At 35.9% G+C, this 12,755-nt stretch overlaps 1 protein-coding gene across 1 annotated transcript; it reads left to right on the top strand.

Moving 5' to 3' along the window:
• Positions 1-3,963: 3,963 nt before the first annotated feature.
• LOC132620379 (zinc finger CCCH domain-containing protein 44-like) lies at positions 3,964-12,430 on the top strand. The gene is made up of 5 exons (XM_060335041.1): positions 3,964-4,253; positions 6,892-6,971; positions 8,127-8,314; positions 9,683-9,854; positions 9,934-12,430. The coding sequence occupies exons 1-5, from the start codon at positions 4,042-4,044 to the stop codon at positions 11,661-11,663; spliced, it is 2,382 nt and encodes a 793-aa protein (XP_060191024.1). The 5' UTR covers positions 3,964-4,041; the 3' UTR covers positions 11,664-12,430.
• Positions 12,431-12,755: the final 325 nt, after the last annotated feature.

The following is a 12,755-nucleotide window of genomic DNA, read 5'->3' as shown; positions in this document are numbered from 1 at the left end:
GGTGGGTTTTAAAATAGGAGCAAAATAGTATAAGAGTGTATTCAGCAAAACTAAACATCTTATGATCCTCAGCTAGGCATAGTTTAGATATTTATGGACACTAGATCATGTTTTACAGCCAACAACATTATTTAAATCATAAAGCATTTCAACAGTTGACTTAAAACCTAGCTGACCAAAGAGACAATTTTAATAGACAAGTTACATGAGCATGTGATTAATCAATATGGTCAACTGAGTGTCATATTAAAATCAACAAGCCTAGTTTGGATTAAGGGTTGGTTAAGATTAAGCATATATGAGTCAATCAAACATCAATCATTTGGACACATTCCACAAATCCCCAGTTAGCAACAACATATAATATCGGCCACATTATGATCATATGATTACCTTATAAATTTATAGCATGTGATTCAGACAGTGTATAGTGTGACTCTTAGTCTGAATCTTGGTGATCTAAGACTTACTAACATGGGAGTATATGGGATCACATTCTCAATCTTTAACATGCTATATACCACTGCAGATAACATAATATATCAAACCATTTTAACAATAAATAGGCCTTATCTTGATTACATGATGACTCACAACCTCTTGTTTTATTAGTATTACTGCATTTTACACAAGTTATCACCATTGTAGGCACCATTATTAATCACTAGGCATGCAACATGATTTATACTAAGGTATTTGATAGTCTTTAGGAGGGCAGGCACTAGCCTACATGGTTTAAAAGCATTTGATACTATGTTCTATCATGCTAGGACTAGATTCAGCAAACAAATAACAAAATAGAATTACGCAGGGTTTTTGATTAAGGATATACCAAATAGGAGCCAAAACTGGCACAATATCCACCAAACCACCTACTCACATACTTCATCAAGTTTTAGACTGATAGTACCATTTGGGGAAAACGGGATTGGCATGGTCTTTACATATTTATAAGCTCACAGAAAACACACAAACTTCAAATAAGGCTAATATTTAACATATACATACTGAATCTGGTCAAATACCATCATTAAACAACTCAGCCGTGTGGTTAAATCTAGGAAATTTAAGTAGTAAGACTATAAAACAATTACTTAAGGCAATAATACAAACTACATACTGATCATATATGAACTACACAACAAGAATTTTAAAACTAACAGTACTAGTTAAATACATGATGCTAAAACTAACACATAATTAAACACATCTTTACTAAAGCTTAAATAATAAACATGTTAATCACATAATTAAACTAAACTAAGCATATAATTAACATTTAAGCAGGAAAAGCTACAAAAATTAAAAAAGGAAGGAGGTACCTCTTGTATGCGTAGCCTTAGAACGAGAATGGACTTGAAAGTTGCTTTGCTTCCGCAAACCCAACAACTAAGCCACAAACAAGCAAGAACACAATTAAACTTTTAAAATTTTAACTTAGCCGAATAGTTAAAGGTCTCAATAATTGTTACACCTCGTAAGTTTTGGTACATTGAGATTCGCTAGGTGTTAGTCGTTCAATTGTGGACATTGGAGTTACATCCAAAGAGATATGAGGTTATGTGTGCTTAACTTGTGATTATGAGGGGTGATTTTGGCCCAACTTGGAGAAAAGATATTTTTTAATGTATGAGGGGTTTTGGAGCAAAGCAAAAACCTAAAGGGAAAAAGGCATCCATTCAAACTGCTTCCATTCCTATGTTGAAACCAAGAGAAAGAAACCCTGGAGCCTTTCTCTCTATCCATTCCTTTTTCATAATCATAAAGAAGTTCAGGAAGTCTAGTTTCCAACGCAACAAGCCGTACATCGATCGGACATCGGGATCAAGCGTTGTGATCATTTTAGTACAGGCTGCCAGAGCAGGGATTGGCTCTGCGCGAACGCGCCCCAAGGTGGCCCGAACACGCTGAGTAATTTTTAAGTCGGTTTGGGTAGATTCTGGAACTCTATATAAGGGGGGCTTACCCCCCTTTCTTCATCCAAACACACCAGAAAAATCCCCAAATATCCTGAAAATTCCCACAACTTCCCAATATCAAATTTTAGCCCGAATTAAGTATAATCTCCGAATTCAGGTTCAGACAGCGTATAGTTGCGATTATAATATCGTATTGCGGTGAATTTTGGGTTGGAATTCAAGGTGAATATTGAAGGTATCGCGGTTCTAGCGAGAGTACGGTATGAATCTTTCTTTATTGGTATTGATTTAGGTTTAATTGTAGAGATAAAGTTATTAAATAGTCGTATAACGAAGTTGTTGATTGAAAAATTGGATAAACATCGTGTGGGATGTTTTATGGAATATTTTGGTATTGAGGATGATGTTATTGGTGTTGTTGTTGTTGTGTTGGTTGTTGAAATAATGATTTCGGGCTAGGGATATATACAGGGGAGATGCTGCCCGAATTTTGACAGATTCTAAAGGAGTTTGGTGTAAAGACTTGAGATAGGCATATGACGATAAGTCTAACAATAGTATAATTTCTCTTGAATGTAGATTTGCAAGTTCGGGAGAATAAGCGTTAATTCGTAGGAGATCAATCAGGTATGTTAAGGCTGTTCCTTCTTTTCTTGGCATGTTTCCATATATTGCCAACTTGGGCCAGGTCTTAGTCCGATTGGACTGGGCTCGGCCAACTTAAAAGAGAATGAAAAAGGGGGGCTGTTAAATACATATATATCTAGACAATATACATGTATACACATGTATATCCATATATATATGTGTATATGCATGAGAACTTGACACTTATTTTAATAAATGATCACAATTAAGAAAAAATCAATTAATTTAAATCCTCTAATTATGGTCAAAACATAATTAAACAGGGTTAATTTATGTAAAAATGGACTCAAATTACAAATATAGCCTTAATTGATTCAAAACTTAACATACGAATATTATATGATTCAAGTACCTTAAAACACGACCTCCTTAAAATATTAAGCACTCTTATTTTAACCCTGAAAGTACGAGTTATAACATCTTTGATTTGTTTGACCTCGAAACCTTATGGTATGTGCTTAACGCTTGTTTAATACTTTCCTTAGCCTTGTAGGAGTTTCATGACTCATCCAGTCTCACATTGGTGAACGATGCAAAAAAAAAAAAAAAAAAACTCGAGGTGTAACAGTAACTAAGTATCAAATAAATAAATATAAATTTAATAAAATAATATTATTATTTGATTAAAAAAATGAAACCTTTATGTTCACTAGTGATGATACAGATGCTCTGCAGTGGTGGTGGTGGTGGTGATGGTGATGGGGGAGGTGGTTGGTGCTATAGTGACTGGCGCAATGGTGACGGTTGATTGTGGCGGTAATGGTGAAGTTAGTTTATGTTAGTGATTGAAGGTGTTGGTGGTGGTGGTAAGGGTTAGTAATGATAGACTTGTGGTGGGATTGGGAGGGATGGATGATGAGGGTGGGGTTGGAACTGGTGGTTGTAGCAAAAGTGGTGGTAAAAATTATTCATACAAAAATGCCTCTTAAAATATTAAAATTTTATTCAAAATTTTAATAATTAAGACTTATTCAGATCACATAAATATTTAAATCTTAATGCAAATAGATAGATGCACTTGTATTAATTTAAAGTGTGACCATTTAAATACAAATTAAGTCCCATCAAACAAGGCTTCAATAGTAACTTTTTAATTTCGGAAAAAGGGGACCGGGGGATTTGTGTATCCTCGATTCCCACAAACCAAACACATGTGTTTTGGCTTTTGTCGGTCTTTGGTTCACAATTTTTTTTTTTTCTTTCTTTTACCAACTGTTCAACACTAAAGTAAAAGTCACCCTTTTGTGGGTACACACACACTCACAAAGAGTCGTACAACATTGAAAACAGTCTATAATGACGAAATATGCTCCATAATGTGCTTAACCCCTCCCCTCCTCGCCCCCCTCTGACAACTTCACGTTCTATGTAATAGGGTTTCAATAAATATCTTCCCCCCCCCCCCCCCCCACCCTACCAAAAAAAAAAAAAAACTGAAAATTAAATTAAATAAAAATAAATTTTTGTAGTAGATATGGATGAATCTCAGCCGATCGTTGCCGGAGATTATGCGATGATCGTCGCCGGCGCTGAGAAGAGGAAGAGAGGGCGGCCGCCACGTGGACAGGCAGTGAAGCCGCCACGTGTACAGGCGGTGAAGGTACAGCGAGTAGTGGAGGAGGATGAGGAAGAAGATGTTTGTTTTATATGTTTCGATGGTGGTTCGCTTGTATTATGCGATCGCAAGTGAGTTAAATCGTTCATTTACACTTTTAGCCATTAAATTGAGCTAAAGAGTTAATCCTGTGTTTTTGTCCATTCTCGCACAGATTAAGTTCTAATTTTGCATTCAAAATTTGATATAGAAGATTTTGTATAGTGAGTGAAATCGTTTGTTTTTTTTAATTTTGTCTTCATTTACACTTTTAGCCTTTAAATTGAGTTAAAAGAGTTAATCCTGTGTTTATTATGTCCATTTTTAAGCAAATTAAGTTCTCATCTTGCATTCATTACTAATTTTTAAATTTTGCAAAATTTGATATAGAAGATTTGTATTAGTGAGTTAAATTGTGTGTTTTTTGATTTTGCCTTCATTTACACTTTTAGCCTTTAAATTGAGCTAAAGAATTAATCCTCTGTTGTTTTTGTGCATTTTCGCACAGATTAAGTTCTAATTTTGCATTCAAAATTTGATATAGAAGATTTGTATAGTGAGTTAAATCGTTTGTTTTTTCAATTTAGCCTTCGTTTACACTTTTAGCCTTTAAATTGAGCTAAAAAGTTAATCCTGTGTTGTTTTTGTCCATTTTCGCACAAATTAAGTTTTGTTTTAGCCTTCATTTCTACTTTTAGACTTTAACTTTTGCAAAATTTGATATAGAAGATTTGTATTAGTGAGTTAAATCGTGTGTTTTTTGATTTTGCCTTCATTTACACTTTTAGCCTTTAAATTGAGCTAAAGAGTTAATCCTGTGTTGTTTTTGTCCATTTTTAAGCAAATTAATTTCTAATTTTGCATTCATTTCTACTTTTAAGACTTTAAATTGAGCAAAATTGATATAGAAGATTTGTATAGTGAGTGAGATCGTTTGTTTTTGTCCCTTTTTAAGCAAATTAAGTTCTAATTGAAGTTCAGTTGATTGATTTTCCTATTTGTAGCTTTTAATCGGGTGTTTTTGTCATTTTTTCGCACTAATTAGTCTACATTTTAACTTTTAAGTCTTTATATTGAGTAAAATTGAGTTAATCGATCGCAAGTGAGTGTAGCTATATGATAAGCCCGTGTTTGTAAAATCTTAATCTTTATTTACTTTATTGATGCTATAAATCTTCATCAAAGTGCTTATTTTGAGCAAAATTGATATAGAGTATTTTGTATAGTGAGTTAATTGTGTGTTTTTGTCCTTTTTCACACAAATTAGTATCTAATTTTGACTTCATTTATGGTTTTAAGCCTTGAATTTGAGTAAAATTGATGTATATGATTTGTATAGTGAGTTAATCGTGTGATTTTTTTTTCTTTTTCCTTTTTTGCCTTCATTTCCAGTTCTAAGCCTTTGAATTGAGCAACATTTATATAGAGGATTTGTATGGCCAATCGGGATTAGTTTTGGTTCTCTCGTACCATATAGATTTCATTTCCATGTTTCGATGGTTGTTCTCTTGCACTATGCGACAGCAAGTGAGTTAAATCGTGTTTTTTTTTTACCTTTTTCACACGAATTAAGTTTCTAATTTTGACTTCATTTCCACTTTTAAGTCTTAAAATTGAGAAAAATTGAGCAATTAGTTTTGGATTGAGGCACAATTGATTGATTTTCCTATTTGTAGCTCTTTAATTTGTTTTCTGGATTCTAGTTTACTAGACTTTCTGTGCTAAAGGTTTAGAAGTAATATAGTTACTATTTTGCCTTCACTTTTTTACTTTTAAGCCTTTAAATTGAGCAAAATTGAGTTAATCATGTGTTTTTGTCCTTTTTGTGCACAAATTAAGTTCTAATTTTGATTTCATTTCCATCTTAAGGCTTTAAATTGAGCAAATTTGATGTAGAGGATGTTCTCTTGTATTATGCAATTGCAAGTGAGTTAATCGTGTGTTTTTTGTCGTTTTTCGCACAAATTAAGTTCTAATTTGACTTCATTTCCACTTTTAAGCCTTTAAATTGAGCAAAGTGATATAGATGATTTGTATAGCCGCTCACAATTAGTTCGGATTGAGGTGCAGTTGATTGATTTTCCTATTTGTAGCTCTTTAATTTGTTTTGGATGCTAGTTTACTATACTTTCTGGTAAAGGTTGATAAGTAGTACTCCCTCCGGATAAAAAAAAGAGTCCACTCAGCCTTTTTTTCTTGGATAAAAAAAAAGAGTCCACTTAGCAAATCAAGAAAGAATTGACCTTGTTTTTCCATATTTGCCCCTATTAAGCGTTGTATGATCAAATCCCAATGACTATTTAATTAGGGGTAGTTTAGTCAAATTACCTATTTTTGTCTAGGAGTTAGTATTTTCTTAAGGGGTGTGCAAATGGCTAAGTGGACTCTTTTTTTGATCCGGAGGGAGTAGTAGTATAGGTTTCCTAATTTGTTCCAAATTGTATTCTGAATGGCTACAAGTGAGTTAATCTTGTGTTTTGTCCTTTTCCACACAAATTAGTTTCTAATTGTGCCTTCATTTCCACTTCTAAGACTTTAAATTGAGTAAAATTGATTTGAAGGATTTGTGTGGCAGATCACTATTAGTTTGGGATTTAGGCTCAGTTGATTGATTTTCCTATTTGTAGCTTTTCATTTGTTCTGGATGCTAGTTTACTATTTCAGCTAAAGGTTGGTAAGTAATACTTGTAGATTTCCTAATCTGTTCCAAATTGTATTCTGAATGGTTAGGGGTTGTCCGAAGGCATACCATCCATCTTGTATTAAGCGGGACGAGGAATTTTTCAGCAACAATGCTAAATGGTTCTGTGGTATGTTCCCCCTTTCTCACGAACTCAAAAGAACATATTTACTTTATATTGCTGGTTATTAGCTTTTTTCCCATTTTTATAGTTTTAGTTTATTCACGGGAGTTTTTGTTACTAGAGCAGAATGAGTACAGAGAATTCGTATAGCTGGCCCGAGTAGTTTGGGATTGAAGTGTAGTTGTTCTTGTTGTGGGATTTTCCCCGTCAATAGAGCATAATAGACTTGGAGACTTCGTACAGCTGACTCCAACTAGGTTAGGATTGATAGGCAGCTGCTGCCAGTGGCGTAGCCAGAAGTTTCAAACTTTAAAGAAGTAAATAATAAAAATCGATGAATGGGTTCCTCAAAATTGAGATTCATTTACAAGTATTTTGTCGTTCGTAGGATAAAACTGAGAAAAAGGAAGGTACGAAACGAAAAAGTCAAACTTAACAAATATAAAGCAGAAAAGGTTCCAATTCAACTCAATAACATGTTGAACGTAATAAGGTTATAAAATACATACTCTATATCAAAAGAATGTGCAAGTCCTTATGCATTGAATTTCGGACAATGCGTTTATGATACTCGTAGATTTCTCAGTTATAAAAATTGCTAGTTATTATTACTAGATTAATTTTTAAAATGATATTTTACCCAAAATACTTTTTTAATCATATTTAATAACTTTGCCGAGTAGAGAGAGACTATGAAGTCCAATTTTAAGTATTTATTACCACCAGAAGTTACACTTGAATCGAAGAATATTCTACAACTTAACTTTAAATTCGTTAATTGATTCTTGACCATAAAAGAAATATTAATGGATGGAGGTGTTTAAGAGAGAATAAACAAATCACCGTTTTTGGACATGTTTTGTTGTAAGCAAGAAGTCTCTTGGGACTGGTGCCTCCATTTGATTTGTGCAACCCAATTCATTACCTGGTGCCTCCATTTGATTTGTGTGCACAAATATCTGTTAGTTTAAACTTCAAAAGAGACGTTCTTTTTTCGATATGGTACATGAAATCAATTCTTTGTTCCTTTCCAACATTGTCTAACGAGAATCACAAACTATTAAGTTTTTTCATTTAAAAAAAAAAGATTCATGAGCTGTAAATCTTGAAGATTCTTGTAGTTGCGTGAAGTTACCATTGCGAAATTGTTTCTGTTTTCAGGTTGGCATATTTGTAGTGTGTGTGAGAAGGCTTCCCACTATATGTGCTATACTTGTACATTCTCATTGTGCAAGGGATGTACAAAAAATGCTGATTACTTCCGTGTTCGAGGAAAAAAAGGCTTTTGCTCAATGTGCATGAGAACTATCATGCTGATTGAGAATAAAGACCAAGGGAACAACGAAAAGGTATACATATGCACCATGATATTGACAGTTTTCTAGTTTTCCATGTAATAATTTCATTGCAATTCCATATATTTTTGAGTAAGTTACTTCCAAAGTATGATTGGTGTGTCCTCTTATGAAAAGGAAGAGTTGTAGTCTTCAGGAACTGGATCTGGTTATCAGTTCTAAATTACTGATTTTGGCTCTTTTCGTTACTGCCTTCGTTTGAATTTGCTTGTCTTACTTTCTTGTTCAGTCTGTTTTTAAAAGAATGCCTCTGTCCTAATTTGGCAACTCTAATTTCAACATCCCACATGGCACGTTTAAAACCACAAGATTAAAGGACATTTTGGTACATTATACATATCTTTAGGTGCCGTTTGGCCATAAAAATTATTCACTTTTTTCCGGAATCAGCGTTTGGCCATGAAAATTCCGAATACAACTTGAAGTTGTATTCCGGAATACCAAAAACTCAAAAAACTTGTTTTTCAATTTTTTTCCACTTTTTTACAACTACATTTCACCAAAAACTATGGCCAAACACAACACTCCAACTCCAAAATTCCAAAAAAAACAGTGAATTTTTTTTGGTATCTATGGACAAACGGGGCCTTAGTTTAAGACCACAAGATTCAAAAGCCTTTTTTACTTTCTTACACTCCATGCCCAATCAAACAAATTGAATGGAGGGAATATCATTTTTGTCCCGTCTTGCAATATTTACCTAAGTTGCTCGGACTCGGGTGCGGGTATTTGATACGGGTATGGGTTCGATTGTTGGATTTGGCAAAATCTAAATTTTAAGATTCGGGGGTGTGGATCCTGGTATGGATACGGGTGTGGGGATTCGGCTAAGAAAAATTCAAAATTATAAAAATAGAGCTATAAAGAACACGACCCCTTGAATTTTTGGTTTCTCTGTGTTTGGTCTGAAACATGAAGCGACGAATATGAGAGACAAAAGGACTATAATATTGAAGGTATGCAATTTCCCATGTCTTAAATCTGCTTTATCTTTCATTTTGAGAAATCAAAAATCTCAATTTCCCCCCCAAATTTGTCCATGGACTCCGGTCAAAGAATCCGAAGTTGGTTGACCGTATGCGAGACGTATCCTGGACCCGCACCCGCACTCGTCCCGACACATAAAAGACGAAGAGCCCGTGCAATTTAGATATTTACTAATAAGTCTTTCCATAGAGTAAGAAATCACTTAATTTGATTCTTTATGCAGAATATGATAACTATCTAGTGTTCATTCTCAAAAAAATCTGATAACTATCTAGTTCAATTTTCCTTATTTCTGCAAATAAATAAATAATGTTAGGATTGGTTTTGACAATTTCTTGTGATTTAAATTTCTGTATGTACGAAAAACCCGTTTAGGTTCAAGTAGATTTTGATGACAAAGGCAGCTGGGAGTATCTTTTCAAGTTGTATTGGGTATACTTGAGAGACAAGCTATCACTAACAGTAAGTGAACTCATTCAAGCTAAAAATCCCGAGAAAGAATCAGATAGGATACAGGAACTGACATATGGTCATTATGTTGCAAATGGTAAGTTGTTAATTTTACCAGTAACTTTTTGAAGTTAACTCGCTATGACCTAATTAGAAACTTTGTTGTGCTTATCCAGCTAAAGGAGAGGGATCTATCATGGCTCAGTGCAAAATGAATGAGAAAACAGCGGCTCATGGAACTAATGTCTTGGAGAAGCTAGGAAATCGAGCTATTGTTGACCAGGCTGTGGATGGGTCTGGATCCGAAACTTCAATTGCAAGTCTCTCAACAGCGAACTCAGCATCCGCTAATATCAGTGAAACAGATGAAGTGTGGCATTACCGTGACCCTAATGGTAAAACGCAAGGATCATTTTCAATGACGCAATTGAGGAAATGGAGTAAATTGGGGCTTTTCCCACTTGATATGCGGATATGGACAAATGATGAGTATCATGACGCAGTACTTTTAAATGATGCACTAAATGGGCTGTTCCGTAAAGCCCCTCCAGTTCATGGAAAGACAAGAAGCCAGTCTCAGGAGCCTCGACCTGCCTCTGATGACAGAAATGGTGCTGGGTGTGGAAGTTCTCCTGCAACAGGAAGAGAATGCAGAGAAATGGAGGTACCTTGCCACCACTGTGCAAGTAAAGATTCAAATGGAAATGCTGAGAATGTAAGGATGGATGGGCTGTCTGCTCCTTTGCCAAAATTTTTGGACTTGATGAATGGAAGTAATTCTTATTCAGACAAACTCCAACTGTGTGGCCCAGACCCTTCGTCCCATCATGGGGAGGTACATGTAGCTCTTCCAAGTAAGGAAAGAGGTCATGAAAATGTGGAGCTTTGCATTGCCACAGGTCAAGTAAAATCCCTGAATAGTGATAGTAACAGTCGTAATAACCAACCTAACAACCAGAGTTATGTAGGACAGTCTTCTGGACAGAATTGGGGGTCCTCAATCGGTAGCAGAATTTCGATTAACTTGGACAATGGTCTTCCTTCAGGTACCAATTCAAAAGATTCATTTGAGCAGAAAGATAACATGAATCTTCCAGATCGGCCAAGTCCTGCCAAAAAAACAACCTACGACGATATTGAAGCTCAGGCTGCTGAAAAGCTGCTTTCTTTGAGTTCAGGTGTTCCTCTTCGTGCTTCAGATATCCAAGATTGGTCTAGTTCTAATCCAAAGTCCTATGGTGAAGCTAAAGTTGGACAGGAGCCAGCTGGAAACAAAGAATCTGCTCCTTCTAAGCTTTCTGTGCAGGATTCGGGCCGTAGCTGGAGTAGTGATTCTAGTCTAGCTGATGAACAGGATGGAAATTCACCAACTACTGTTGAACCATCTGCTGAAGAATGGGATTCAAGTCTTGTCTCCATTTCTTCGTTGAAGCCAGCTGAAGCAGTGAGTGATCATGTTGCCACACGCACGGCCACTCCGATTGCAGATCAACTTGATCATACTTCTACATCTCTTCAGATGTCAAACTTATCAACCTGGCAGGCTACTGTTAATGAGCCTATTGAGTTCAGCACTTTGGCTGAAGAGTCGGTGTCAGATCTATTGGCAGAAGTTGATGCAATGGAATCTCAAACTCAAAGTGATATGGGTTCACCTACTTCAGCAATGAGGTTTAGTGAGCAGATGATACCAGGTTACAAAAACTTTATTTTAGCTCTGTTTGAGGACTTGAGTCCTACGCGTGATCCTGCAAAAAGTGACGGCTTGAGCTCAAATGGAGATATAAAGCTGCCTTGTCAATCACCTGTGGCAGATGAGCTAGTTGGGCCATCTCAAGCTGATGCATTTGACCCTTTAAAAAGGTCTGATGGAAATTCATCTAATGAACAACGAAGGAGAATCTAAGTAGGCTAATCTACAGCTAGTTGGGGCATCTCAAGCGGATGTTTTTGACACTTTAAAAAGGTCTGATTCGAATTCTCCAACAAGGACTGGGGAAGAAACCAAGTCAGCTGATGTTTCCTTTACCCGAGAGGAACCTGGTTTCAATATTGCTGCATCTTGTAGGAGTCAATACACTGAATTTCTCAGCAGTTAATAGGAGTAGTACTAAATAGGAAGCTATGAGCACTGGCCGTGGGACAGCTCAGAGAAACACGATTTTGGGCTGATCAGTTCAGGATTTTCAAATGTTGGGTGGGGTACTACTGCATGGAGAAATTTATAAACGAATATGGCCTTTTCTGGGAATCAAGTGTGGGATAGACCGGAGGAGGTTCATGGGGGAGAGTTTTGGTTGGGGCAAGACTGGGCTCTTCAAGGAGGGGACCCGGGGTTTTGTAAGGTTAGGTCCTGAGCGGTATCGGAGGATACTCAGCCTCCTTCCTGAGGACAACGAGTTCGTAAATTTTATGAGTTCTAGTTTGCAAGAAGTGGGCATCGTTTGACTATCTACACTGCTAAAAGGTGTCAATTACGGAAAATTTGGTGTAATCCTTCTCTTTTGTACAATTAAACAGGTGACTGAGCTGTAGCTGTAGCTGTAGCTGAATTACATATAACTGAATTTGTCAGCTTGCAAATGGAAGAACACTAAATTTCCACTCTCAGAATCTGTGTGAACTTTGTAGAAGTTAGGTGCAGAAAAAATAGTATACATCGCAACAAGGTAATAGTGACCCAAAGAATCTTTACATGTGCAAATTGCAGTTGTGAATCGTACTCGTGCACGTAAAATTGTTATGTCGACTTACGTAGCAATTGAGTGCATAAACTTTGGTATACATTGCAACAGGTTAATTCTGCCCAGAAGACAATATCTATTATATGTGCAAATTGCTATACATTTTTTTGCGCGGATTACCCTTCTTTTGGGCTGGTCTTTAATTTTGCCCCTCAAATTGGTGGTCTTTAATTTTTGTCCTTCGCTTAATATCCCGAGGTTTTGGGTTTAAACCCTAGTTCAGTAAAAAAAAGAAGGAATTTTGCAAGGCAGAG

This window comes from Lycium barbarum, chromosome 11 (genome assembly GCF_019175385.1).
Source record: "Lycium barbarum isolate Lr01 chromosome 11, ASM1917538v2, whole genome shotgun sequence".
NCBI classification, from domain to species: domain Eukaryota; kingdom Viridiplantae; phylum Streptophyta; class Magnoliopsida; order Solanales; family Solanaceae; genus Lycium; species Lycium barbarum.
Note: the sequence above shows the minus strand (reverse complement) of the source record. Positions and strands in the feature narration are given on the sequence as shown.

Excerpts from the sequence above, each read along its gene's own strand:
- LOC132620379 (XM_060335041.1), top strand. The coding sequence starts at position 4,042 with ATGGATGAATCTCAGCCGATCGTTGCCGGAGATTATGCGATGATCGTC. Across the intron at positions 6,972-8,126 it reads CAATGCTAAATGGTTCTGTG|GTTGGCATATTTGTAGTGTG; the intron begins GTATGTTCCCCC and ends TTCTGTTTTCAG. Across the intron at positions 8,315-9,682 it reads ACCAAGGGAACAACGAAAAG|GTTCAAGTAGATTTTGATGA; the intron begins GTATACATATGC and ends AAACCCGTTTAG.